We start from the raw sequence: 27,225 nt of genomic DNA on the forward strand, positions 1-27,225 counted from the left end.
GAAATCCTGGATTCGGTGCATCCCTAATTTTATCCATCAGGAATGGATTCTTCATTAAGCTCTGTTTCTAATGTTTTTACAACACATTCACTATAGTGACTTTTTTTTAGTAAATATCAACACTTAAATGATCTAAATTGATATGTAAATTAAATTATGTTACGAAAGTAACACTACTACAGTGAGTTAGGCAAACGTAGGTGTTCTTATACTGATGTTATAATTGTTTATTTGGTAATGAAGGCAACAGTGTTAAATCTACAGGCCAGTGTTATTTTTTTTATTACTTGGTATATACTTTGTATATAAAATCATATTTATTAATATTTTGAGTTGGCTTTTATTTTTTCATTTAAATAAAAAAATTTTAAATACAGTGCCCTCTATGGATACATTGTTTCACTATTATAAGAGCAACATTTATTGTATTTTTTAAAACTTTTCTGTAAAATATTTTTTTTAAAGCTGCTGTCCGTAACTTTTTTTGTGCTCAAGATTTACAAAAATGATATAATGAGAATGTACAACATGAATCAATTTTCCAAACCGTGTTTTTGTCTTACCCTGAATCATTATGCTACACAATAATAAGTGTTTATATTGGGACTATTTCAGACCAGACTGGTAGGAACCGCTGCGGAGGAGCACAGTCCCTGCGTGACTCGCCATAGACATAAACAGAGAGAAGTAGCTCCGGCTGCAATATTCTTCCACAAGACGCATGCAGTTCTGTTTATTTACCACTAGAGCGCAAAAAGTTACGGACTGCAGCTTTAACTATCTAAACACACAGATCGTCCATATAGACTTGTATTTGAGAAATGCAAAAGCATGTCTGATAACATGGTGGATAGCAACAGTTGCTAAGGGAGAATTTGTCAGTAATGTTTATGAGGAGTTTAGCAAAGGGTCGGTTGGTTGGATTGTAAAAAGTGAGCATTTGAAACCAGAATAGAGCCAGTGATGGGTGATTTTCTCAATTAATTTGTAGTACATACAGGTTGCATGTTCATAACCATGTTCGTCTCTGTTGCTTCTCTGTCTGTAGGTCTGAGAAACAGTAGAGTCTGCATGTTGACACGCATGAGTGAACCACGCATGAGGCTTTGTGGTAAACCCTAAACAATTTCCTGTTTGTAAATTTGCAGTCGACCCTTCGAAGTGCCGGGGTCGAAGGGTAAGGCATGGGGTCGTTGTCAGCGGCAACAGAGAAAGCACCAGCAGCCACGTCCTCGCCCTCAGAGAACAAAGAAATGGAGCCAATCAGAACGCGACCCCAATCGGCAATTCACAGATGTCAAAATTGAGCTGGGTCCCATGCCCTTTGATCCCAAATATTAGAAGAAATGTTTCAGTTGTTTGTAATATTGCTCCTTTTTTTGCATTTGTTTTGTCTTGGAGGAGGTTAAAGAATGCTTTGGATTTTTGCACATGTAAAATAATTTTCTAATGCTGGTTGGTTGAATGATTGAATGAGGTGTTTCTCTCAAAGCTAGAGAATCCAAACTGCTTTTTTTTTTGTTTGTTTTTTGCTGTTTAGAATTAATTATAGGTATTTTTGAGGCAGATTTTATGTTCCCTGAACTTGTGGGAAAAAGTATTTTAAGTATTGAAAATAGTTTTGAACGCATAACAAGTGGGTACATTATTTTGATTTGGCTGGGTTAGTAACCAAAAAGCACTTTGAATTGTAGCATTTTAATTCATTCATGACTGGTTTTCTAAACAAAAAACCTTGTTCCAGTTTGCTTAGGACCAAATAACCAATCAAAATAAATTATATTGAAAAAATCTCATTCAATAGATTTGGAATCTTCGGAATAATTAAAAGATTACGCATCATTACAAAGGTAACCTTGAAGAGGTCTGGTTTGACTGGTCATCAATTGGCTGCTGTATCACACCACTGTTTTATTTGAGCATGCAAATCAGTTCAAGATATTATTTAAAATTTTGTTTCAATCTGCAATTGTTAGTGCACTATTTCCCTCTCTTTTTTGTGTGTGTGGTTATTGGCTAAGTAACATTCCTTGTTTGGAAACAGCTGTAAGATGCACTAGGCATCTGCTCTAATGTAATTGAACACAAATGCACTTAATTGCTTAATGTTGCACTTAAACTGTAGAATAAAAGTCTTTCTATGCTACTTTGATAATTGTCCTCCTGCTTTGACAAATTTAGCTAAAAAACAGATCTAGATCTTACACCAAAAAAAGTGTTTGATTCTGGTGTGAAATTAAAGAGACAATGAAACAATGAAAAAACAAATGCAAGTCTTTATATAAGTTTGCTATCAGTTGTACATCTTCAAACAATAACATTTAATGAATCTTCAGTCCAGATCCTCTGGTGTATATTAATATGTTCTTTCCCACTCGACCTTCAGGAAAGTGAGTGTGGAATATTTCAGCTTGTTTGGTAAATCGGTTGTCCTCCAGGAATGCTGCAATTTCCTAAAAGAGAAAGAAACTAAATTAGTCAAGAAAATAACTTGTGTAGTAATCAAACCTCTAAAAGTAAGTATCAAACTGTAGGTTCTGCAGTGTTTGTGCTCCAAACAAAAATTATTCCTCAAATCACATGAGCAACTGGATTTACGACTTTTGCAGGGACGTGCCACCTCAGTTTTCTTCAGTAAGTGTAAACATGAAGTAATGTAATTTGACTGGATTCCATTGCTTTCAATCTTTTACCTTTTCCAGGGAGTCAAACAGCACTATATGTGAAGGTAACGTCGACTGAGATGGATAGGATGTTCTGAGCCAGTGAAGAGGGTTAGAGAAGAACACGGCTGCTTCATCCACATACTCCTCATTTCCTGTAAGATCAGGTGGACATTCCAGGAAACGCAGTTTGAGGGGACAGTGCAGGTGACTGGAAAACATAAGGGGAACCATGATGTCACATCTTTTTGCCTCAACCAAAAAGTCTACTGTATCATATATTTGATATGCAATTTCTAAGGCATGATCAAAACTTTGCTGAAAAACTTTTTGTACACAATCTACTACATGCCTTTTCTGTCATCTGGGCCCGTATTTATCAAGCATCTGAGAATTACTCACAAGAACACTGCTAAGAATTGACTTAAGAGTAAAAAAATTCTTGGCTCAAAGCTGCGCTTAAAAGTTAGTTATCAAGCATCTCAATCTTACTTTAAGTGAAGTGTAGGACTAAATCTTAAGTGTCAGTCTTAGAGTTGATTCACGACACTTTGTTGTGCCACAAACAGGATTTTAGATGATGTCATAGGCATGAACCAATCACTGAATAGATGTCCTTATTTCAGAATATTCTCAGATAAATTCACAAGACAATACATTATAATATATACATTTGAAATTAAAGATAAACACGTTTTCCACCATGTCTTAATTAAAAATGGTATGCTGTTAACTGACCTGCCTATGGCCTAGATTTTTTTATTTTTTTTAAATATATAATCTGGCACCATGGATTCCAAAAGAAAACCGAACGGGCGGGAGGAATAAACGCTACTGCTTGCTGAATTAGTTGAACAGAGGAAACATGTTATAAAAGGCAAGTTCAGCCCAACATTATCCAGCATTGACAAAGATGATGCCTGCTCTGTCCAAACGATACCGTTTGATTAACTGCTCATTGTCAAACATTTCAAAAACATTATTCCTCTTCTAAAAAGATTTGCGCACATCTCTATCTCATCAGTGCCATCACAAGCCCCTACTGGCAACTCCTAACCACTTGAGAGACCCCTCGAGCGGTCTTAAATAACTGGGAGAGTAAGAGTGATTCTTAGCTTTAAGAAATTTGATAACTTGCTTTTATACTTAAGTTTGAAAGTAGGAGTAAATTTCATGAATTCTCAGTACTTAAGACTAAAATAGCACTTTGAGAAGCTTGATAAATACGGGCCCTGATTGATAATTTTTTACTTTTATATTACTAGTAATATTAAAAGGGTTAGTTCACCCAAAAATGAAAATTCTGTCATTAACCCTTAAATGCATGAATGTTTTGCCAATCATTACGTATTCGGGTCTTTAGCGACCCGGATCTATATCTAACATGGATGGATCTCTACCATATAAAACTCTCCTGATATTAGAGTAACAGTTACAGAAGAATAAAATAAAGCATTGTGTTACTTTTAGGAGCTTGGAAGTGTTCAGTTTGAGCAGATGTTTTATACCATCATCACTGTCCTCATCAGAGCTCATTTCCAAGTACATTCAGCACCTGGCTCATATTTGCGATCTCAAACATTCTCAAAACTCATTTTCAACATCTTCAAAATCAATATTTTGATCGCTGAAAGCTTCTTCAGTGACACTAATATTTGATTGCATTCAGTACTTGATCTGCAGTAAATCACTGACTCTTTTGTTTTCTGCCTGAGGTAACTATGAGTGAAACATCACTTCATCATTGTGTATCAGACATTGTGGAATAAATGTGAATTGCACTTATTCAATCATAAAAGATTCAATTATTGTTGTTAAATTGTTTAAAATGAATTGATTGAGGAATACTAAGATTGAAGAAGGTTGATGTCTTAACTAAATGAATAAGGAGTAGCGTAGTGAATGAAGTCCCGGGTCACTAAAGACCTGAGGTATGCGCTTAAGCGTTAATTACTCACCCTCATGTCGTTCCAAACCCGCAAGACCTTCGTTCATCTTCGGAACCCAAATGAAGATATTTTTGATGAAATCCGAGAGCTCTCTGACCCCTCTATAGAGAGCATTTTAATTAACACTTTCAAGGCCCAGAAAGGTATTCAAAACCTTTGGTTCAACCTTAATTTTATGAAGCCAAGAAAATACTTTGTGCTCAAAAACAAACTGTGGCAAGCAGCGTGTTCTCATGGTCCCTCTACCTCGCTGCTTGCCACACAAATAAAAATAACACCTTTATTCAACAATTTTGTTTTAGCCTGCCCTGTGCCAGTCTCCTACGTAGTTTACAGTGCAAGTCCCGCGTCATCATCGCATGCATGTGTCGTGGTGCTCACGTGAACAGCATCGGCTGCCAAAGAACTCGAAAGTGCTGCACTGTTTACAACGTAAACTGTGTAGGAGAGTGGCACAGGCTGGAAAGAAATTGTTGAATAAAGTCGTTTTTTTTGTTTGTTTTTGCGCACAAAAAGTATTCTCGTCGCTTCATAAAATTAAGGCTGAACCACCGGAGTCATGGACTATTTTAATTATGTTTTTGCTACCTTTCTGGACCTTGAAAGTATTAATTATATTGCAGTCTATGTAGGGGTCAGAGAGCTCTTGGATTTAATCAAAAATATCTTCATTTGTGTTCTGAAGATGAACGGTCTTATGGGTTTGGAACGACATGAGGGTGAGTAATTAATGACAGAATTTTCATTTTTGGGTGAACTAACACTTAAAAAGATAAACACACTGGACTGAAGCAATTTAGGTTTACTTGACTATCCATGCACCATAGACCATACACAGAAAAATCATGTTCAAATGTGAGTATCAAATATGATACTTCAAGGCTTTGAGGAGCGTTTGTTTATCCCTCAATCATCACTGTATTGCTTTGCATTATGTTTTAAAACTAAAGAGCTTTGATCATAAAACTAAGCATTTAAATATCATCTTACTAAGGCAGATATAGACTGACAACTGATTTATATGCATTTTATGCAAGTAGTCGCTATACTGTTATAAAGATCTCATTGATTTACATTACAAGCTATCAGAATTTCTCTATTATTATTTATGGTCATATAAATATTAGCAACTGCACCAAATTGCAAGTTTGCTCATTTTGGACCTGTGAATAAAAAGTGTTTTTTCCTCCATATTCGTACTACATCATACTATATGAGCCATAAAAGCTTGAAACATTATTTTTTTCTAACACGTTCGTATTCTGAATATGCAGATGCTCACCTGTACAGTGGTGTGGAGTGACAGGGCATGAGGAACAACAGCTCAGGTGAGTTCTGAGAGTCGCTGATGTCACACAGTCGTTGCAGGTCATGCATGACATCCAGAGATCCACGCTGGTGAATTAAACCCGTATATAAGGCAGGAAACAGATTGAGCACCAGCAGTGCCCCAGCAACAGTTTTCCTCCATGCTTGTAGCTTCGCTAAAGATATACCTGTCATTAAGAGCACACGAAGACCTTCAGAACGGTTTCAAATCTGCACAAACTGCTCAATACTCCGGCAGAAATACTCACCGCAAAATATCATACAGAAAGGCAACACTGGATAAATAAACCGGAACTCCTTGTGAGCGAGTAAACTGCAAAAAGCATATTTCATGAGCTAAATAAAACAGATAACATTTTCTGAAGCAAAACGTGAATGGTTGTCCATGCAGAAAGTTTTAGCTGACACAATGCTATGGCATCTTGGCCTGACTCTGTATGTGTTGTCTCCAGATAAGTGTTAGAGATTTTTCTCAGTGCACCTGTAAATGGCTGTAGTCCATAAGATGGTTATTAGCAGGATTCTGTGCTTTTTGGTGGCCCGTGAACATCCGTGCACGAAGAGAGGTATGTGAGGACCGATCACGACCAGCAGACCCTGAGTGAAGTACCAGTGCCACGGATGAGCTCCATAAAACTCTGCCACATTGTGCAGCACATTAAACTTCAGGAAATTCCACTGGACCAGGATCCACTTCAGAAAAACAAACACATGAAGGTAAGTCTGATGATGTTATACTGGCAATTCATAATTCGTTCTATGCCTGAAAGCTTAATGTTTTCAGTTTCGGAAATGTATTGAAAAATAAATCTAAATGTGTAAATCTCAAAGACGGTCAAGAACATGTGTGAGGCGTATTTCATCCCCGAAATAAACTAATTATTATTTTTGATAAATATTAATAACTAAGCACATTTTCCTCCCTAATTCTTGCTATCATAATACGTCCTGTTTTACTTTTGATTTTGTTGGTGATTATCTCATTATTCATTACTGTTTTTTGCAATAGCATTATATTCAGTGCAAGAAACATATGTACAGATACTTTATAATTGATTGAATTATATATTTTTTTATTTTATATTCATATGTATCCAAATAAAATACTTATATATATTATTTTTACGCAAAATGCAGTTCCTTATTCTTGTCATTGTTATTATTAACTAAAATATATATATATATTAAAAAATATTTAAAAATGAAGCTGAAATAGATGAAATTAGAAATGAAAATAAGTTTTAGTGTAAGTATTTATTTGATCTAAAACTGAAATAAAAAATTTAAGTTAGAAATAAAAATAATGATATTAATAAAAAATAATGACAAAGCACATAACAAAAATCACAAAAAGTAAAATAAATGAAAATCTAACAGATAAATTCTAAATATTAATAAATACTATACTATTATTATATTATAATATTAAAATTACACTGATTACTTTTGATTTGGGTTTGAAATATGACCTCAGCATGATCTTTACGGACTTTGTAAGCAACACTATCTATTTCTCCAAAACAGGTAGTGTTTGAAATAATAATCAACAAATGTGACCCTGGACCACAAAACCAGTCATAAGGGTACATTTTTGGAAAATTAGATGTATGCATCACCTGAAAGCAGAATAAATAAACTTTCCAATGATGTGTGGTTTCTTAGGATAGGACAATATTTGGCCAAGATACAACTATTTGAAAATCTGGAATCTGAGGGTGCAAAAAAATCTAAGTATTGAGAAAATCGCCTTTAAAGTTGTCCAAATGAAGTCCTTAGTAACACATTACTAATAATAATACATATATTTACGGTAGGAAATTTACAAAATACCTTCATGGAACATGATCTTTACTGGCATAATGATTTTTGGCATAAAAGACTATTTTGACCAATACAATGTACCCGTGCAACTTATGACTGGTTTTGTGGTCCAGGGTCACAAATTTGTTGTCTTGGGGTTTTTGCTCAGCAGAGCAATACACATTATTTTTGCAATCAAGTCTGTGAATAGCAGTAAAAAATACCTTTCCATAGAACACCGAGTCTATCAGCATCGAGACAGCCAGTGCAAGAGCTCTGCACAAATGATGGAAACATTCATGAACTAACAAAGATTATCGCAAACTACATGTGAAACTACAAGTAAAAAACAAATGCAACATGTACGCAATGGGAATGCATCTCTGTGTGATGAGCTTCAGCTTGTTCTGTTCCCCACAGAAATGATAGAACAGCAGAGGAAGCCAGATGATCAGAGCTGTGGGACGGATGACTATGGCCAAGGACACCAGACACAAATACTTCCAGCTAAAAAGGAGAGAACCGAAAAAGATCCATCTATGAGTCTCTGAAGGGTTTGTGCAATCACTAGTGTGTAGTAGAGCTGCACGATTAATCGTTAAAAGGTCGCAATCTCGATTCGTACACCCACGTGATCTTATTACAAAATTATATTTGCTTTCTATTAAAGGTAGGGTAGGCAATGTTTTTCATACACACTTTGTTGTTATACTGGTTGAAACTCTCTTCACATCCTGATAGCGATCAATAATGAAGTGGTCTAAATATTATAAAATGTACATACAGTATTATCTTCTGTGGAAGTCTCAAGACCAAACAATGTTTGTGCAATCATAGCTTTCGGTCCGAATGTAATAATAGGATGTCCTACGTGCCTGTCTACGTATGTATTTGATCGTGCAGACATCACACGTCTTTTACATGAGGCTATGCAGAGTTGTAGGCAGTCGCTAAGCGCTGCAAACAAACGGCAGCCCCCTCATACAGTTCCTCCTGAACCAAAACGAGTTATGCTGCGTTTATGCCATAACTACTGTAATTAGTTATGGCATGTAATTAAGAGATGGCAACCCGTGACGTTCTGCCGTAGCTGTTTACATCCTCAAACTCGGATGAATGTGTTTCTATGGCAACACTACAGGTCAGGTGGTAGTCAGCACTCTTTGTTTATGTTCATTATTATTGTAATGTTATGTGCTTTGAGACATAAGGTAATTTAACGCCGTCTCTCGTGATGCTTTGTAGACTCTGGCTGTGCATGTTCATGTGTTGGAGAAGGTGTGGCTTTGGAGAGAAAGCTCTGAATGGAGGGTGGGATCTTCTGCTTTCAAAGCTAGCTTACTATTGCTAGCCTCTCCGAAATTGCCTACCCTACCTTTAAACCTTTGACAAGTACAATCACAGCAATTTAAATCCGAGTTGGCGAGACAGAGAGAGCCGTTATCATGTGTAGATATGAAACAGCTTCACAAACAGTCTTTTCAAACACACAGTATCATTATTTATGTATTGCAAACATTCCAATTATCACAGAGGTCTCTACGGTATAAACACTGAGATCTACGGCCGCAATTAAAATGGAGCTTCAAATAAAGATTGTATCCATAACATCGTTACACTTTTACACCAGTAGGTGGCGACAAGTGATTAAAATAAATTATTTGTCATTGAATCATTCATTCAAGACAAGGGGCCCTATTTTAACGATTAACGTGCCCTTTAAATAACAAAAATACAAAAAAATACTGCGGTCAATGGCGCAGTCGTTTTCAGTTGCTTCAAAATAGTTAAGCGCCAACAATGCGCCTGAACACACCTTGTTTTCAGCACGCCCATGGGCACACAGATGGGAACGAGTGCATTTGCTATTTAAACAACATGGCGCAGGACGTGAAAATGATAACTGTGTCGGGCTGAAACCAGCAAAAAACACTTGCATCGCATTGCGCCGGGTGTTTGATAGGGCCCAAGAAATTCATTCAAAAACTCTGATTCATCTAGTCTTTGTGAGTGATGCTGGGTACACACCAAAAGATAATCGGGCTGATTTTGGGCTGATTTCCCCCCCTTCCGACAATCCTAGCTATGTCCCGATTATCTTATCAGATTTTCCTGTGGTGTGAAGTGTGTTAAGAGTGTCCGAACCTGCTCGGAAGAACGTCGGAGCCGTCCCGATCGCGAATCGTAAATATTCAACATGTTGAATATTTACGATCAGAAATCCTGATGTGTGGGGGGAACCCCGAGGACAAACGCGTGCACACTCGCGTGAAACAAAGTAATATCCAACCAGAAAACATGCTGAGAGATTAAATAGTCATGAACTGTAAGAAACTTCAACTATATAGCGTTTTGGTGCTAATGTGGCTTAACAGTTAAAGCCAGAGGCGTGGAAAACCGAGTTGCGACATGCTCTCATCTCCCGGCAGCGCGCGCGTTCACGTGGTTCACACAAAGCAGCGCTGATACATTTGAATGGCTTAGCGGATACACAACAGCTTCACTATACAGGTGTTTGCAGCAGGTTTTGGTAAACAGTACAGCATAGTTTGCATTGATTATTACGTTAACCACATTTACAGTATCGTTTTATTATGGAGAGTGATGATTGATGCAACATTGTTACAATAATGTTAATGTATTTCTTGTATTTAGCCCCCTCAGGTATTCCTTACTAATTGGTCACACTCATACTCATTGGTGATCAAATGTGATCATACATCTTTTTACACTATTTTTCAATTAAATAAATGTTCTATATTTTAGTTTAATAATATTTATTGAATATTTTGAGGATATCTTTTGGTACTAAATAGGCCTACTATTTGTGCAATAATTATGGACCATTAATGACCACTTAAAATATTTTTTTATTATTTATATTACATTTAGAGTAGTTATTAAGGTTAAAATATAGAATTCCAATGCAAAGAGGCAAATTAGAGTCAATTATAGTCTAATAATAATAATATTAGTCATAATAATTTTTATTTGTAATGCCATTACCCACCAGGTGCCTGAATGGCTCTTTAATAAATATACATGTATCTAGTCTGGTTGCTCAAAGTATTACAGATCATAACTGCTTACTTATTTTTAGTTTTTGCATTTAAATACATATTTAGACAAGATCCAACACTAGATTTCTTTAAATGTGAAATTTTAAAACGTTAATAACTTACATAATATTTGTAATGATACTTATATAAGCACACTAATGAATGCAAGCAAATATGTTTAACCCAAGAAAAGTTTAAAATAGTTCTAAAAAGGCAAACTTTCCTTATATGTACAGTAGGCTATATGAATTGATACTGAATCAAGATCGAAATTGATATTTGTGCCAATCACCCAAACACTATCATCGCAATTTCTTCCTGCATATCATCGGCCATGCTTATTCTGAAGTCTCGCGAGATTTTGTGAGATTTCCTGTGTTTACAGTCGGGACTCTGGTTGAAAATCTGTTTGTGTGTGGTGTGCTGTCTTTGTCACATCATGGCACACCACACACTATAGGAGCAAAACGGTTAAATCTAGGGTTATTTTTGGACTCTAGGACTCATGTTTGTGGTCTATCACATTTTGAAAATCTTATAAGATGTAAAAAATCTTTTGGTGTGTACCCAGCATGACTCGTTGAATCATTCATTCAAACTGATGTTATTTTTGGGAGAATCATGATCTCTATTTAAATCATGATACTAAATTTATCCAGAATCGTGCAGCTCTAGTGTGTAGATATGACACTAAATTATGCACCTGTTGTGCATTTTGGAGCCGGGTAACGGGTAAAAGCAAAGCGCCAGGGTGGTCAGAACCGTTTCCATGGTGTTGGTCAGAGTCCGACTGCAGCAGTACCAGGTGAACCATGAACACAGCTGACAGAAACACTTAGAAAAACACAGCAGATCAGTGGAACGAACACAAAGCATTCAAACGTAATGCATTGTTTGTGTATCTCGCTCATATTTGATTATCAAGGCAAGCTACATCTTCTTACTGTCCATTTGGCCACATCTGGAGTTTCCCAATGCAGGACGAGGTGATACAGCTTCACGTCGGCATATGCAGCCAGGAGTGCCTGGAAAACACGCGGCAAAAACACCTGCAGAAATATGGGATGGTTTTAGACTCAAAATGATTAATAAATGCACACACAATTATCCATGAACTTGATAAATTTTGCAGACATGTTTTACTATCCACAAACAAATGCCTTTTAACTTGTGTGCATTTTATAATGGTTTTCTATGGGAGAAAAATTTTGTGATGAACAATGTTGTGTTCATAACCTGATTTAATCTGCTTGCCTATACAAAGTAGCCTATTCGTTATTAATACCTTTTTAACGTTAGCCTGTTAAGCGTTTTCCTCAGGAGACATAAAGCGTCTTATAGGCAGAATAACGCTCACAGTGCCATTGTCTATTTAGGCAGATACTGCCATCTAGTGGCAGCAGGTTTTCTTAGACAGCTGTGTGTGTGGATCGTGTGGGCCAAGGCCAAACCGGCGAAATGAAAGTCTCAAAATCCAAATGAATCAAATAGGATCGACTCACAAACAAGTCAATGAATGCATGCGCTAGGGCTGGGACGGTATGGATTTTTTCTTACCGCGGTTGAAAAGCAAGAAATTCCCGCAGTTCAGCAGTAAACCGCTTTAAAGGGCTCCCGCTCGACTTTCGCGCACAGCCGCTCACACACACACCAGCGCAGGCAATTGAACATAATAAGGAACATGTTTATTTTACATTTATTTTTTCACGTTTAGAACAGGAACAATTAGAACAGAAATGGAATGATATCTGAAAAAAAAGTGCTGGCAAAACAAAATCTAGACTAGACCATGGTTTACATCCCAGCCTTCATATTTTTTGCTGAGAGAGCAGATCAGATCCCGACTGACAGATCTGAAGATGGAACAGCATAAACAAAGACAAACAAACACATTTTTATTTATCGGTATTGATCAGTAATGTATATTTATTTGTTTATTTATTTCCAATATTTTTAATTTCAGATTACAGTCGTCGTCATCAAACAATCACTTAAACTATAATGACTTTCGCGCACACCCGCCCATATAATATAATATATTATTTATATTTATATTTATAGTAGGCTATTTATATTTTTATATTACATATTTTTTAATATTCAGGCTATTAATTTACATTTACAATTTACATCTTGTGTGCGCTTTTGTCTCAGTGGTTAATGAAGAATAACGAGGCTCAAGGCTATTTAATTTAACAAAGTGTAGTCACTCACTCGCTGCTCACACTACCTTGATTGTAGCCTATATTATGCTACTTTTATTATTTATATTTATTTTTTATATTTTATAACATTTACAAATATTATTTTACGTATCTCGTGTGGTGTGCGCTTTTGTCTTAGTGGTTCAAGGCTATTTAACGAATACTTTTTAGGCTAATGATTGTACATACATATATATATATATATACATACATATATATATATATATACATCTATATATGTTATTTATATTACATAAATAATTATATAGGCTATATATATAATTATTTATATTTGTTATTTATATTATATTAGGCATATTTTACATATTTATATTAATTTATATATAGGCTATATGCCTCTCGTGTGCGCTTTTGTCTCAGTGGGGCTATTTAACGAAGGCTATTTAATTTAACAAAGTGTCGCTGCTCACACTAGCCTACCGTGATTGTATATTACTTATTATATATATATTTATATTATATATGTTTACATATTCATATTAATTTATATATCTCGTGTGCGCTTTTGTCTCAGTGGTTCAAATATTTAACGAAGGCTATTTAATTTAACAAAGTGTCGCACACTACTGTGCTTGTATGCCTGCCAGACGGATATCTTTTTCGATAGCCTTTTAATGAAATTGGAATTTCAGAATCACATAGCCAACTTACATTTAATTGCCTACAATAGATTATTTATTGATTATATTGAATGAAATTTCGCAGGCACAGCTTATTTGTAGTCAATCTTTCCCAAACAGAGTTGAGAGTTAAAACTTACCAGTACTGAGGCAGGTCCAGCTCAGTTTGTTCTTTCTGAAGCCGTGGTTTTTTTTTTTTTCACCAGCTATGGGAGAAAGCGGTCACCAGCGGTCGACGCAAACCCATGCGTTCTTCTTCTGCTTTCATGACTTCTATCTCCCTACCCGCTATTGTCGGCTGCGCAACCATGTGAGAGAATTGTGTTAAGCACGTGCAATTAAAACGTGCACGTCCTGCTTATGCGCCTGTATTTTATGCTTTAGTAAAATGAAATTCTAATTATAGGCTAAAAGACATTACACAGGTGGAATGTTATAATGGAACATTGCGCTCCCCAACTCGCGAAAGGTCGGATTTGCTCCATCTTTTGATTAAGTTTTGTTTAGAAAACCTTGAATCCATATAAGACACACGTCATTAGACACAATCCATGTCATTAGAATCAATGAATCCATGGAATTAGACACAACGTGCACACGTGCAGGCCAATGTTTTTTTTTTTTTTTTTTTTTGCGGTGATGGCGGTGACAATCTCAGACCCGCGGTAGGCGTCACGTGACCGCGGTATTGCGGTAATGCGGTAACCGGCCCAGCCCTAGAATGCGCGTCACCGGATCCACAAATGCACATCTTACTCGTTGCACGCACAAATTGTGACTTACCTGAATACAAAGTTTTGTATTCACAACTATGTCTCTATTTGTACAAATCGCGTATTTTGCACACACAAGTTAAAAGGCATTTGTTTGTGGATGGTAAAACATGTCTGCAACATTTATCAAGTTCATGGATAATTGTGTGTGCATTTACTAATAATTTTGAGTCTAAAGTCATCCCATACAGAAACAGGTATTCATGTTAAGGAAACATTACGCTTACTGTCAATATAATACACTGAAGTCTTACCAATAGATATGCTGTGTCATAATTCATCAGATACAGGAGTTTATACATCAGAGCAAACAGGAGAGGATAAGAGTATCCTCGGATGCCTTCCTTCCATTCCCAGGTCTCGTAGCCATAAGTGAGAAACAGGTTAAGGATCTCATTTACAGTATTATAATCAAATTAAACAACTATTTTTGCAGTTCAGGTCATAAGCAAGGATATCTGAAGACCATTCGATGGGAAATCTCAAGCGACTGCCAGTACTCATCTGGGACGAAGCTGGTCTGAACCAGGAGGCAGTTGAGCAGGCGAAATATGACAATGAAAACTGTGACACTGATGCCAAAGAATTCTACAGAAATGACAGTTAACAGGTGCAGATAGTGAAGACAATCCACAGACAATGCTTAAGCTAGTCCCAGACTAAAATGCATATTTGAGCTGTTTTAACTGAAAGCAACTTGCCTATAAAACATTATACTGTTTTGTCTCAAGATTCACACCAATAATGTTTTTTTCTGAAGGCCCGTTAACACTAAGACCGATAAAGACCAAGTTCATAAAATCATTCTCAATATTAAAGAATAGCAGAGTAAGAGTTCCCACCACACTATAACGATAACGGCAGATAAAAGATATCGTTGGAATCCCTTTCAGATTGATTGAATCCAGCTGATGAACGATAAAAACATTGACAGCCAATCAGAGTCCATCCTGCTTTAAAGAGCTTGAGCATTTAAAAGCGAGACAAGCATGCGCTTAGAATAAACAGAACAAAATCGTCCTCTGGTGTGGACACTAATGTTATTTTTATCGTTATCGTTCTTGGTGTGAATGGGCCTTAAAGGGATAGTTCACCCAAAAATGTAAATTACCCCATGATTTACTCACCCTCAAACCATCCTAGGTGTAGATGACATTCTTCTTTCAGACGAATACAATCGGGGTTATATTAAAACATGTCCTGGCTCTTCCAAGCTTTGTAATGGCAGTGAATGGCTGTTTTGAAGTCCACTAATTAACGGTCGTACGCGTTCACAAGAGACTGGTGTTCCAGCGTATGACGTAGGACACAGGTGTAGCGTAATTTCCGGTGGCAAACACAGAAGCGGAGAGGATTGAGCAAAACAAAACTTGGTTCTCACATATTCTCACCTGAGCGTCCTACCAAACGCTGGAACGGCAGTCTCTCGTGAGTGCATGTACGACAGTCAGAGGAAGTTAGAGATTATAGTTGGTATATGTAATTTTAAAACAGTTTGTTTTAAATATGGATAATTTTCTTACGCATCGCTTCGCTACAGAAGGCCTTTATTAACCTCCCGGTGCTGTGTGGAGCACTTTTATGATGGATAGATGCACTTTTGTGGACTTCAAAACAGAAACATCCATTCACCGCCATTATAAAGCTTAGACATTTTTTTAATATAACTCCGATTGTATTCGTCTGAAAGAAGAAAGTCACACCTAGGATGACTTGAGGGTGAGTAAATCATGGTCTAATTTAAATTTTTGGGTGAGCTATCCCTTTAAGACATGATTATAAAAGCTACTAAAAATGTCCTAATTGAACTAAGGCCAAATCCTGGCTTAATTGAAGCCTTGTCTGTGAAACCAGGCCTATGTGCTTTTATGGCTGATGCCAAAATCTTAAAGGCAAGGTCACTGAAGGCCAATGTAATTTTTAATTAATTCTTAATGTGACTTTCATTGGATACTCTTTACAGTTTAAAAAATAAATAAAATTAGCATTATAAATTTAGTGCAAGAAAAACTGTCATAGACAAAAAACTTTACAATTTAAATGCAATTAAACTAAACAAGATAAATACAATTTAAATACATATTTATAAAATATGATATCGACTTTTTTAATATGGGAAATTCGGGCAGTAATGCGAATTTTGGAAGGGAAATATATTCAATTGTCTTAATAATATACTTCATTATTTTTATCTTTATCATCTTCATTATTTCAAAATGTAATTCCTTATTTATGTTTTTTGATTCTGGGTTAAATATGAAGTGAGCGAATTTAGTGAGCAGATTAAACTGTCTATTTATAGAAAGCAATCTGGATATTCATGTTACAGGTCCCAGAATCTTACTTGCCACTTTTTGTTAATGTTACTCAATGGTTATTATCTTTCATATGATTGTCTTCTTCTTAAAACACATTTGACTCTAAAGTGAGTCTAATCCCAGGTGCTGGACTCTCACCGAGTGTTTGAGGTTTCCTGTCATCTGTGCTGTACAGAATGGAGCTTCTCTTCCTCAGTCTCACTGATTCACGTGAGGATTTGTTCTGTTTGAAGCGCTCTCGAATCTTTTCCATGTCTCCACATAAACCTCAAAAGGGTTTCAATGTTCAGCATTTTAGCCTCGGCTGTAAATGTTCATTTTCTGGCGCTTTTACGGAGTGTTTTCTGCCTTGAATGTAGAGACTAGATTCATTTCCGTGTTTGCTTGTGTCATTGCCTCCCACATGACCTCATGAATATGTAATAAGGACATAAATGCAGGTCTTTTAACGCTTAATGTATGGTGTTTATAATAATTTTAGGTTCATTAACGTGTTTCGTAGTTCATAAATATATGTTCTGACACGTGCTATTATGAATGAATGTTGAAAAAATAAAATAATATGCGGAAATGTACACTTCGCATTTGGCCTGCGTGAGTTGCCGTAGTAGTTGGTCGTTCGTTCGTCCTTGTCTTACATGTGTTTTAACTGCACACTTGTTTCAAAACCACTGGAAAAGATTGAAAACATCAAGGTGAGTGACAAAAACAGTAATTACACAATTGAGACAATGTTATAGTAGATTTATAATGTTCCTGCGATAAGCTTCACATTTAACGTTAAGTTTATATCTACAATACATGTAACGTTACAGATTATACAATTATACGCAATTACAGCAGGTATAGAACAAGTACAAGATATACAATATGCAGTGACTAAAGGATTTCCTTCTGCCTTCTTTTTCTTTTCAGGAGTGGGATGTTCTGTTCCTTCATAACATAAAATCATGTTTGGAAGACGGGTTCCCTTTAATCAGATTGCATTTGCTACTCTGGTTGGAGTGGTGGGAGGTGTGTATATATACAGGCCTATATTTGAGGCAACTAGAAAACCTCCAACTGCACCAGATCAAGACCTCAAGCCAGACTCAGAGGAGCAGAGAGCGGAAACTACCCAACAAGAAGCAAATGCATTTGCAACCAAAGACTAATGTCAAACAAGAGTTTGAATGTTGAACGCTTGTCGTTTTTATATACTTTGTAAATGTTCACTAAAAGGTTCTAAATAAAATACCAAATACAATAGTATTTTATATACAATAGTATATATATATATAATGAGGCTTAAATGCAACTCGGGCTCTAGTTTCCATCTCTACTGTATGTACAGTTCAGTGCATAACTTGCATCCTTGCAAAATTAGCATGGGTTGTTGACGTGACATGGCATTTTCACTGTCACACAAGATAAAAAAAATAATATAATTAGTATTGTCATCATTTAAAATGCAGTAAATGGTTAAACATGTTTTTGTCTTTAGATTTTTACATTTGAGCCAAATCTCAAAATTTCCCTATGGTGTGACTATCTCAAGAGGTTCAATAACTTACAACTTTTATAAATTAAAAAAGAAAAGTATATAAATGTTAATAAATACAGCTGGCAAAATTTTACAAGTGTCTATTTTAGTAAATAACAACCATTGTTTTCATCCATAAATTTCTAAAAGCATAGGAACTTTATACATTTTGTCACTGAAAACCACTTCCTCCGTTGTGAACATATCCAGATTTTAAATCAGGCTATTCCACTGACTAGTTTAATTAGTTTAAGGACCCCATTCAAGGTCATGTTACTGTGAAGCCCATGACATTTGCACATTGTAAGATTTTCAGATTTGTTCAAATATTTAACTTTTTTGGAACCACGATAAAAGTGTTCATTTCTGTTGTCCTTTGGTGCGACACCCCTATATTCTTAATTCTTTCTGTCACACCATAGGACACATTTCAGTAAAAATGTTCAAAAAACAGTGAAAGAATTGACTAAGTTAGTGACCCCTTATATTTTCTCCAACACCAGACTTCACACTACATAACAGTATGCAGTTTTACATAACAATATGCATAAAAGTGGTGTTTTACAAAAAAAGTAAAAATTATATATTTTTACTGCTTATTTGTCAACTATATATATATATATATATATATATATATATATATATATATAGAGAGAGAGAGAGAGAGAGAGAGAGAGAGAGAGAGAGAGAGAGAGAGAGAGAGAGAGAGAGAGAGGAATCATCTATTAAACGTCTATTATAAACATTCACTGATGCTCATGAAGGTACCTTTGACATGTTACCACCAGATGTCGCTAGACACACACTTACAGCTCTGAAAGAGTTAATCTCCTGTTGCACTAATTCTGCGTATTTTAAACATTATTTTAGATGCAAAAAACAACGCATGACAGTAGTTAAATCAATTTAAAACACAGAAAGTATTTTGTGTGTACTTAACTGAAGAAGTGGCGCAAACGTACCCATCCTACTATGGCGAAGGCTTGGCTCATGAATATGCAACGTGACGTTCGTCCAATAGTACATCCTGGTTGGCTGTTTTTATGGTAAAGGCTGGGCTTATAATAATATTAATTACGTCGTTTGAGCGGTGGTCTCTCCAGGCTCCAGGAAGGTCTCTAAGCAACGTCAGCCCTTACCTAATTAATAATTATGAGCTAAGCCTTGACAACGTAGGATTGGCGCTGCTGCACGGGAAGTATTGCGTCACTGCACGGCCGCTTACACACGCACTGGTGCTTCATGTGGGTGTAGGTGCAACTTTAGGAAACTAAGTGTCCATCGCTTCAAAAGTATCACACATTTGTACTTGTTCTCCGTTGGTTTATTATTTTCGAAAAAGTTTTTAAAATCCAACGAGATCAAAAGACGTTCGGGTCACTGTCCTGGTAAGTAACAACTTAAATGTATTAGTTTTTAACTCTTCAACAGTTGTTTGATAATGTCTTGTCAACTCGTTTATTTAAGTCTTACAAATTCGCCTTTTGATAATGTATTTTTGGATAGACTCAACAAACACGCAATATGTATCGCTGACTGCCCTCATAAACACGCAATTTACATGTTATGCCATAGGACTAAGTTAGTTTTGTTTGTCATAATAATCAGTGTTAGTTATTGAAAGTTGCTGTTCATGTGTTTGAATTATCTGTACAAACATGTGGCTCTATCCTGGATCAGATGTAGTCATCTCAAACACATGTTTTTTATGACCTAAAATTATAATCTGGTCAGAGTGGAAGAAATATCCTGGGAATTGACCTGTCTCACCTGGGGAAATACACTGCTTCACTCCCATATCAGGTTACCTGTCAGGAATGTTTGGTTTAGGGATCATTTTTCCTTCTGAGTGATTTTCCATTATTTCTTGCTTAACTGGTGAAATACTGTAAGACATATGTTTCTGACTCAAAATTGATCTATTCTGTGGATTGATTTACCATGATCACAATGGTATTCTGAATTTGACTCCCTTTAATATAAAATGGAGTAAAAGTTGTAGTTTGATACTTTAAGGAATATTTCACCCTCCAAAATGAACATTTCTCACCCTGGTGTCATTTCAAATCTTCTATTTTTTCAAGCAAAATGTCCAGTTTGAATGTAAAACGGGGTAAAATGGAGTAAAAGTTGAAGTTTGATACTTTAAGGAATATTTCACCATCCAAAATGAACATTTCTCACCCTGGTGTCATTCCAAATCTGCCATTTTTCTTGCAAAATATCCAAAATATATATTTTTTCCTGTGAAAGTTAATAGTAAGTTCAATGGCGTTTGGTCACCCGACATAGTCAAGAACCAATTACGTTGATGTCACTTACGTCAGACCTGAGACATCTTAATGCCCCATATTTGAATATCCACAAATTTGAGAACTACTGAGGAAAGGACACTTTTCAAAAAATACTTAATACAGACTGAAATATCAGTCAGTTCCACACACAAATCTCTCACATAACTTCAGAAGACTTGGAATATAAAACACAAATCGTATGGACTACTGTATTTTTAGAGCTTGACAGCCCGTTCACTTTCATTGCATGTAGTCCGAATATTCAGCAAAACATTGTGTTTTGTGTTGCATGGAAAAGCGTTTGGAATGTGGAACATGAAGAGTGAGACATTTTTGGTTAAACTATTCCTTTAAGTATCTCAAAACGAGTAATCTATCCTCAGAAGAACTTTCCACAAAGCTCTAATCATTTAAACTGGCTTATCGTTTTTCCTGTCTGTTCTAGTGAAAGCAAATTAAATGAACATTGGATTGTGTGTGTGTGTGTTTGTGCGTGTGTTTTTAAGCGGGGTCTTGGCAGGGTTGGGAATCGAGGGTCACATGACAGGATGCCAAGAGCACATGAGCACCAGCTGATTGTTATTAGATTGTTAAATCTTACAGTTCACATCCTTCTGAAACACCAAAAAGAGTTTAGTGTGTCTAAAGTGTCTTTGTTTACACTAGCTATGGCAAAAATCACCTGGACACTTATATCAAATAGCAAAGTTGATACAATTCATTATTTAGGCCTAGTTAATGAAGAATGTTTTCATCCAATTGAACATGTATTTAAGCCTGTAATGTAATTTCAGCTCCAGTTAGTACAATTTGCATCACTATTACTCTTGCTTGCATATCCTAAGTATTAGAGTTGAGCTTGTGCGTCATCCTGCAGCATATGTTTCAGACATGATTGATTTCTCAAATCATTTGTGTTGTTGAGCTGAGTGTCGTGCTTTTACTTCACTAAGTGATCAGATTCACCATTTTCACCTGTTGGACCATAAAACAGGCAAAGAAATCCAACAGATTGAAGGAGAGACCCTGAGCCAAACAGTGCGTTTAAGTCCTCCTCCTGTGTGTGAAGGTTTTGTTTACGAATTGGGAAGTTGTAATTATGACATGAGTGTTCAAATCACTTTGGTCGGAGCAAGTGGTGGTGTACTTTACAAAAAACAAAAACACTTTTTTTTTTTTTAAAGGGTTAGTTCATCCAAAAATTTAAATTTGGTCATTACTTACTCACGCTCAAGTTGTTCCAAACACAAATGTTTCTTTCTTCTGTTGAACACAAAAGAATATATTTTGAAGAATGTTGGTAATTATGACAACTTTCATTTTTGGGTGAACTATTCCTTTAACTGTAATGTTTTCCTTTAAATTATGAAGGTGCTGTAAACTGAATAGTTATATTCTACCGTAATTTTACAATACTATAGTATTTTGGTAACGCTTATACTTTGACAATAAGGTTCCATTATTTAACATTAGTTAATGTATTTAAGGGTTAGTTTACCCAAAAATGAAAATTGTCATAATTTACTTACCCTCATTTCGTTCCAAACCCGTAAGACCTTCATTCATCTTTGGAACACAAATGAAGATATTTTTGATGAAATCCGAGAGCTCTCTGACCTCTTCATAGACAGCAATTTAATTAATTAAGTTAAAATCGTCCATGTGACTCCAGTGGTTCAACCTTAATTTTATGAAGTGACAAGAATACTTATTGTGCGCAAAAACAAACAAAAATAACGACTTGTATAACAATTTCTCCACGTCTGTGCCAGTCTCCTATGCAGTCCTGCGTCATCATCACACACCTGTGTCGTGTGCTCACGTGAACAGCATCGGCTGCCGTAGAACTCGAAAGGACTGCACTGTTGCATAAACTGCGTAGGAGACTGACACAGGCTAGACGAAATGGTTGAATAAAGTCGTTATTTTTGTTTGTTTTTGCACACAAAAAGTATTCGTATTTGTTTATTAGGGGTGTAACGATATACCAATGACACGGTTTGTTTCACATGACGGTTTTGGAGCCACGGTTCAGTTCTGTTTGCAGTGAGGGCAGGGTTCATGTCAGGGAAATAATAACACTAGATTCACTTTTAACTTAATAATAACAACAACAATAATTTAACTTATTAACTTACTTTATCTTTATTAACTTTATACATTGGCTTCACGTTTTCTTTAGAGCAGTTAGCAAACCTGAGTAAAGTGAAATGAAATAAATACTAGTTTAAAAAAAAAAAAAAAAAGCTAATTTATTCCACAAAAAATAATGACCACACACAAGTAATGTCCCACTTTAGCCTACTTAAGCACATAAATTGTATGAATATGACTAATACTGATGAATAAATAGGCCCATAAGTTAAAGCTATTAAATAGCAGTTTTTGTAACACAATAAAGTAGCCACCACACTAATTTTAAAACATACAAAATAGCATAAAGTGAAAATAAAGTGGCATTTTTGGGTTATGGAAACAACAGTTACCATGGCGAATACACAATGCCAACATCATGAACTGTTAATGAAAGATGTAAACTGCTCCTGATGAACATCATGCCTTACCTGCATGCCTTCCCAGCTCACACTGCATACCAGTTACGTGATTTATTGGTACTTTACTTTTATTTCGTGATTACGTTACATGATCGTAGCTTCTCTTGCGTTTTATATATGAAGTGATATACAGGGCGCCAAGCCGTGTTTGCGCATGCAGTTGAAGTGTGTGCACTACGAGCACAGTATAACGGCTGATAGGACATGAAAGTTCGGTTTTCTAAGGTGAGGGAGAATTTTTATTTCGTTACAAGCTACGAAAAGGACACTGACATGCCTTACAACATATCATCTGACCGCAGAGACTGAATCGGGACAACACGTTTTTCTCAGGGACTCCGTGACCCACTCAGAACCATATATACAGTGAGGAAAATAAGTATTTGAACACCCTGCTATTTTGCAAGTTCTCCCACTTAGAAATCATGGAGGGGTTTGAAATTGTCATCGTAGGTGGATGTCCACTGTGAGAGACATAATCTAAAAAAAAAAATCCAGAAATCACAATGTATGATTTTTTAACTATTTATTTGTATGATACAGCTGCAAATAAGTATTTGAACACCTGAGAAAATCAATGTTAATATTTGGTACAGTAGTCTTTGTTTGCAATTACAGAGGTCAAACGTTTCCTGTAGTTTTTCACCAGGTTTGCACACACTGCAGGAGGGATTTTGGCCCACTCCTCCACACAGATCTTCTCTAGATCAGTCAGGTTTCTGGCCTGTCGCTGAGAAACACGGAGTTTGAGCTCCCTCCAAAGATTCTCTATTGGGTTCAGGTCTGGAGACTGGCTAGGCCACGCCAGAACCTTGATATGCTTCTTACAGAGCCACTCCTTGGTTATCCTGGCTGTGTGCTTCGTGTCATTGTCATGTTGGAAGACCCAGCCTCGACCCATCTTCAATGCTCTAACTGAGGGAAGGAGGTTGTTCCCCAATATCTCGCAATACATGGTCATCCTCTCCTTAATACAGTGCAGTTGCCCTGTCCCATGTGCAGAAAAACACCCCCAAAGCATGATGCTACCACCCCCATGCTTCACAGTAGGGATGGTGTTCTTGGGATGGTACTCATCATTCTTCTTCCTCCAAACACGTTTAGTGGAATTATGACCAAAAAGTTCTATTTTGGTCTCATCTGACCACATGACTTTCTCCCATGACTCCTCTGGATCATCCAAATGGTCATTGGCAAACTTAAGACGGGCCTGGACATGTGCTGGTTTAAGCAGGGGAACCTTCCGTGCCATGCATGATTTCAAACCATGACGTCTTTGTGTATAACCAACAGTAACCTTGGAAATGGTGGTCCCAGCTCTTTTCAGGTCATTGACCAGCTCCTACTGTGTAGTTCTGGGCTGATTTCTCACCTTTCTTAGGATCATTGAGACCCCACAAGGTGAGATCTTGCATGGAGCCCCAGTCTGAGGGAGATTGACAGTCATGTTTAGCTTCTTCCATTTTCTAATGATTGCTCCAACAGTGGACCTTTTTTCACCAAGCTGCTTGGCAATTTCCCCGTAGCCCTTTCCAGCCTTGTGGAGGTGTACAATTTTGTCTTTAGTGTCTTTGGACAGCTCTTTGGTCTTGGCCATGTTAGTAGTTGGATTCTTACTGATTGTTTGGGGTGGACAGGTGTCTTTATGCAGCTAACGACCTCAAACAGGTGCATCTAATTTAGGATAATAAATGGAGTGGAGGTGGACATTTTAAAGGCAGAATAACAGGTCTTTGAGGGTCAGAATTCTAGCTGATAGACAGGTGTTCAAATACTTATTTGCAGCTGTATCATACAAATAAATAGTTAAAAAAGCATACATTGTGATTTCTGGATTTTTTTTTTTTTAGATTATGTCTCTCACAGTGGACATGCACCTACGATGACAATTTCAGACCCCTCCATGATTTCTAAGTGGGAGAACTTCCAAAATAGCAGGGTGTTCAAATACTTATTTTCCTCACTGTATATATATAATCTATGCTTAGAACGGTCTCGGAACCAAACCAGTTGAGAAACATTGCTGTAGAGAACACCCTCTGGGACTCCAAGGTAGCATTTAGCCAACCTGTCTAAATGGGGAAACTGGCTCTCTTTTTCCTTCCTCCATGCAACTTGAGCAATCACCCAAGTCACGTGACATGCACTTAGTTAGTGTATATTTAGTAAATAATTTTATTATAATAATTAGTAAAATACAGCTCTTTTTAGTTATTAAAAGTGTACTAATCACTATTTAATCAAATATCAAGGAGGATTTTTTTTGTGGCATTAGGTGAAGTGAGAGCTGAACTGGGGCAGCAGGGGGCGGGGCACGTTCGGTTTGACATGAGAGTATCGCGGTTCGATCTGTGGGTGATGTTTTTTCGGTTCGGTTTGAATATCGTTACACCCCTATTGTTTATACTCAACGCAAAAATATCTTAATTTGTGTTTGAACTAAGGTCTTATGGGTTTAGAACGACATGAGGGTGAGTAATTCCATCATAGTTTACTTCTAGTTACTTCTAGCCATATTTTTTATACATTTTATACATGGGGGGGGGGGGAAGTACCATCATTTGAATATACTACCGGGTTTCTACTGATACAAAGCTTAATGCTAAATCGATGAAGTAACCCTTTAACTTCAAGTAGTTCATCAGATTATATTTATGTTGTTGCATTTTCTAAAACTAAAAGGTTATTAATAAAATGTGATTGTAGTTGGGTTGGAATGTCTACCAGGCCAAAGAAAATATCTTGTGTTTCTTGTGTCAGGTCAAAGGCTATGAGCTTCTGCAGATCTGTACGGTAATTTTGTCTTTCACACATACAGTACAGCTTAAAAACAGGGAAGTGCACGAGAAAAAAAAACAACAACTTGTCAGAGCTTGACTGTCGGTGAAGAAACTCTGGTGTGAAATGCAGAAGAGTTTTTGGTTCCTTGATCTGCAGCTCTCTCCGCTAGTGCTGGTGTTCCGCCCAGGGTGGTGATCTGCTGGGAATGTTTGATAAAAGCCTCCGTCTCGGTTTCTTTTTTTCTTTATCCCAGCCTTTATCAGGGCTGTTTTGTTTGGACAGGAAGCTCAAATCAAACTCAGGCATTCCGTTGAGCTGTTGCACAAGGCCAGTGATTGTTTAAACACATGTGTTGTGTAGATGTGTCTAACTGAATGAAGGCGGCGTCTGTCTGTCTTCAGAAGCTACTGTAGTGTCAAATCACCATTACAGACACGTCAGATGAAGCAGCCGAACACTCACCATTTGTGTTTAGAACCTACAGGGTTTGTGAGCTCATGCTTATATAGCACATAAAGATAATTCAATTCAATTCAATTCAAATTTATTTGTATAGCGCTTTTCACAATACACATTGTTTCAAAGCAGCTTCACAGAAAGTGCATTTCATAAATGTACATTGAAAAATGTTAGAAAAGAGAATGTTAAAAAAATGTTAGGATAAGTGAATCAATCATGTATTATTTTAGGCCATAACAACGCTGGCGTTGAGTCGTCTCTTCACAGGCGTCGAGTCGTCTCATCACAGGGGCATCTGAAGTCTCCATCAGAGGCTGGATACAAACTGGAGCTGACGAACTAGTTACCTCGGGACTAGTGTCCCGAGATAACAACAGAAAAGCAGATGGGAAATAATTAGCATAGCTGCTGTTCAGAATATTAATGCTGTTGGTGCGATTTAACTGTAGTATAAAACTTATTTATAATGTGAATGCTTGGCTAAAGAGATGCGTCTTTAATCTAGTTTTAAACTGGGACAGCGAGTCTGAACCTCGAACAATATCCGGAAGACTATTCCAGAGTTTAGGAGCTAAATGTGAACAAGCCCTCCCTCCTTTAGTGGACTTAGATATCCTAGGAATGACCAGAAGCCTCGAGTTTAGTGATCTTAAAGAGCGCGATGGATTGTAGGGCGATAAAAGATCAGTTAAATACACTGGAGCTAACCCATTTAGGGCTTTATAGGTCAGTAGCAATACTTTGTAATTGATACGGAACTTAATAGGTAACCAGTGTAGGGATGATAAAATTGGTGTTATATGATCATATTTTCTTGACCTAGTAAGAACTCTAGCAGCTGCGTTTTGGACTAACTGTAGTTTGTTTATCGATGATGC

The 27,225-nt window shown here is 36.7% G+C and overlaps 4 protein-coding genes across 15 annotated transcripts in view; 3 read left to right on the forward strand and 1 right to left on the reverse strand.

The window, feature by feature from the left end:
- ccpg1 (cell cycle progression 1) overlaps window positions 1–2,258 on the forward strand; it is a 49,629-nt gene extending 47,371 nt beyond the window's left edge. For 6 of the 11 annotated variants that reach the window (XM_079824929.1, XM_079824931.1, XM_079824926.1 and 3 more), the window contains one exon: window positions 1,149–2,258. In XM_079824929.1, the coding sequence (XP_079681055.1) occupies window positions 1,149–1,341 (193 nt within the window). In that variant the 3' untranslated portion in view covers window positions 1,342–2,258. Of the gene's footprint in view, window positions 1–1,048 lie in introns of all 11 variants that reach the window. The other 5 variants (XM_079824934.1, XM_079824936.1, XM_079824933.1 and 2 more) reach the window with 2 other exon arrangements.
- pigb (phosphatidylinositol glycan anchor biosynthesis, class B) lies at window positions 2,258–17,733 on the reverse strand. 2 transcript variants are annotated; one of them, XM_079824963.1, is made up of 12 exons: window positions 16,875–17,733; window positions 14,877–15,006; window positions 14,673–14,790; window positions 11,745–11,849; window positions 11,504–11,634; window positions 8,108–8,248; window positions 7,966–8,017; window positions 6,423–6,634; window positions 6,190–6,254; window positions 5,895–6,108; window positions 2,694–2,874; window positions 2,258–2,453 (listed from the first exon to the last, which is right to left on the reverse strand). In XM_079824963.1, the coding sequence occupies exons 1-12, from the start codon at window positions 16,987–16,989 to the stop codon at window positions 2,322–2,324; spliced, it is 1,596 nt and encodes a 531-aa protein (XP_079681089.1). In that variant the 5' UTR covers window positions 16,990–17,733; the 3' UTR covers window positions 2,258–2,321. The 2 variants fall into 2 exon arrangements, with proteins under 2 accessions (XP_079681089.1, XP_079681090.1); XM_079824964.1 differs by having other exon boundaries at window positions 14,877–14,938; window positions 16,875–17,136.
- Window positions 17,331–18,328, forward strand: pigbos1 (PIGB opposite strand 1). The gene is made up of 2 exons (XM_079824970.1): window positions 17,331–17,431; window positions 17,652–18,328. Exon 2 carries the CDS (start codon window positions 17,687–17,689, stop codon window positions 17,888–17,890), a length of 204 nt encoding a protein of 67 aa, XP_079681096.1. The 5' UTR covers window positions 17,331–17,431; window positions 17,652–17,686; the 3' UTR covers window positions 17,891–18,328.
- Window positions 18,329–19,054: 726 nt separating this feature from the next.
- The window catches only part of rab27a (RAB27A, member RAS oncogene family), a 37,290-nt gene continuing 29,119 nt past the window's right edge, over window positions 19,055–27,225 (forward strand). The window contains exon 1 of the mRNA XM_079825388.1: window positions 19,055–19,646. The gene's annotated coding sequence lies outside the window, so the exon portion shown is untranslated. The remainder of the gene's footprint in view (window positions 19,647–27,225) is intronic.

This window comes from Gobio gobio (assembly GCF_949357685.1).
Source record: "Gobio gobio genome assembly, chromosome: 9".
Lineage (NCBI taxonomy): Eukaryota > Metazoa > Chordata > Actinopteri > Cypriniformes > Gobionidae > Gobio > Gobio gobio.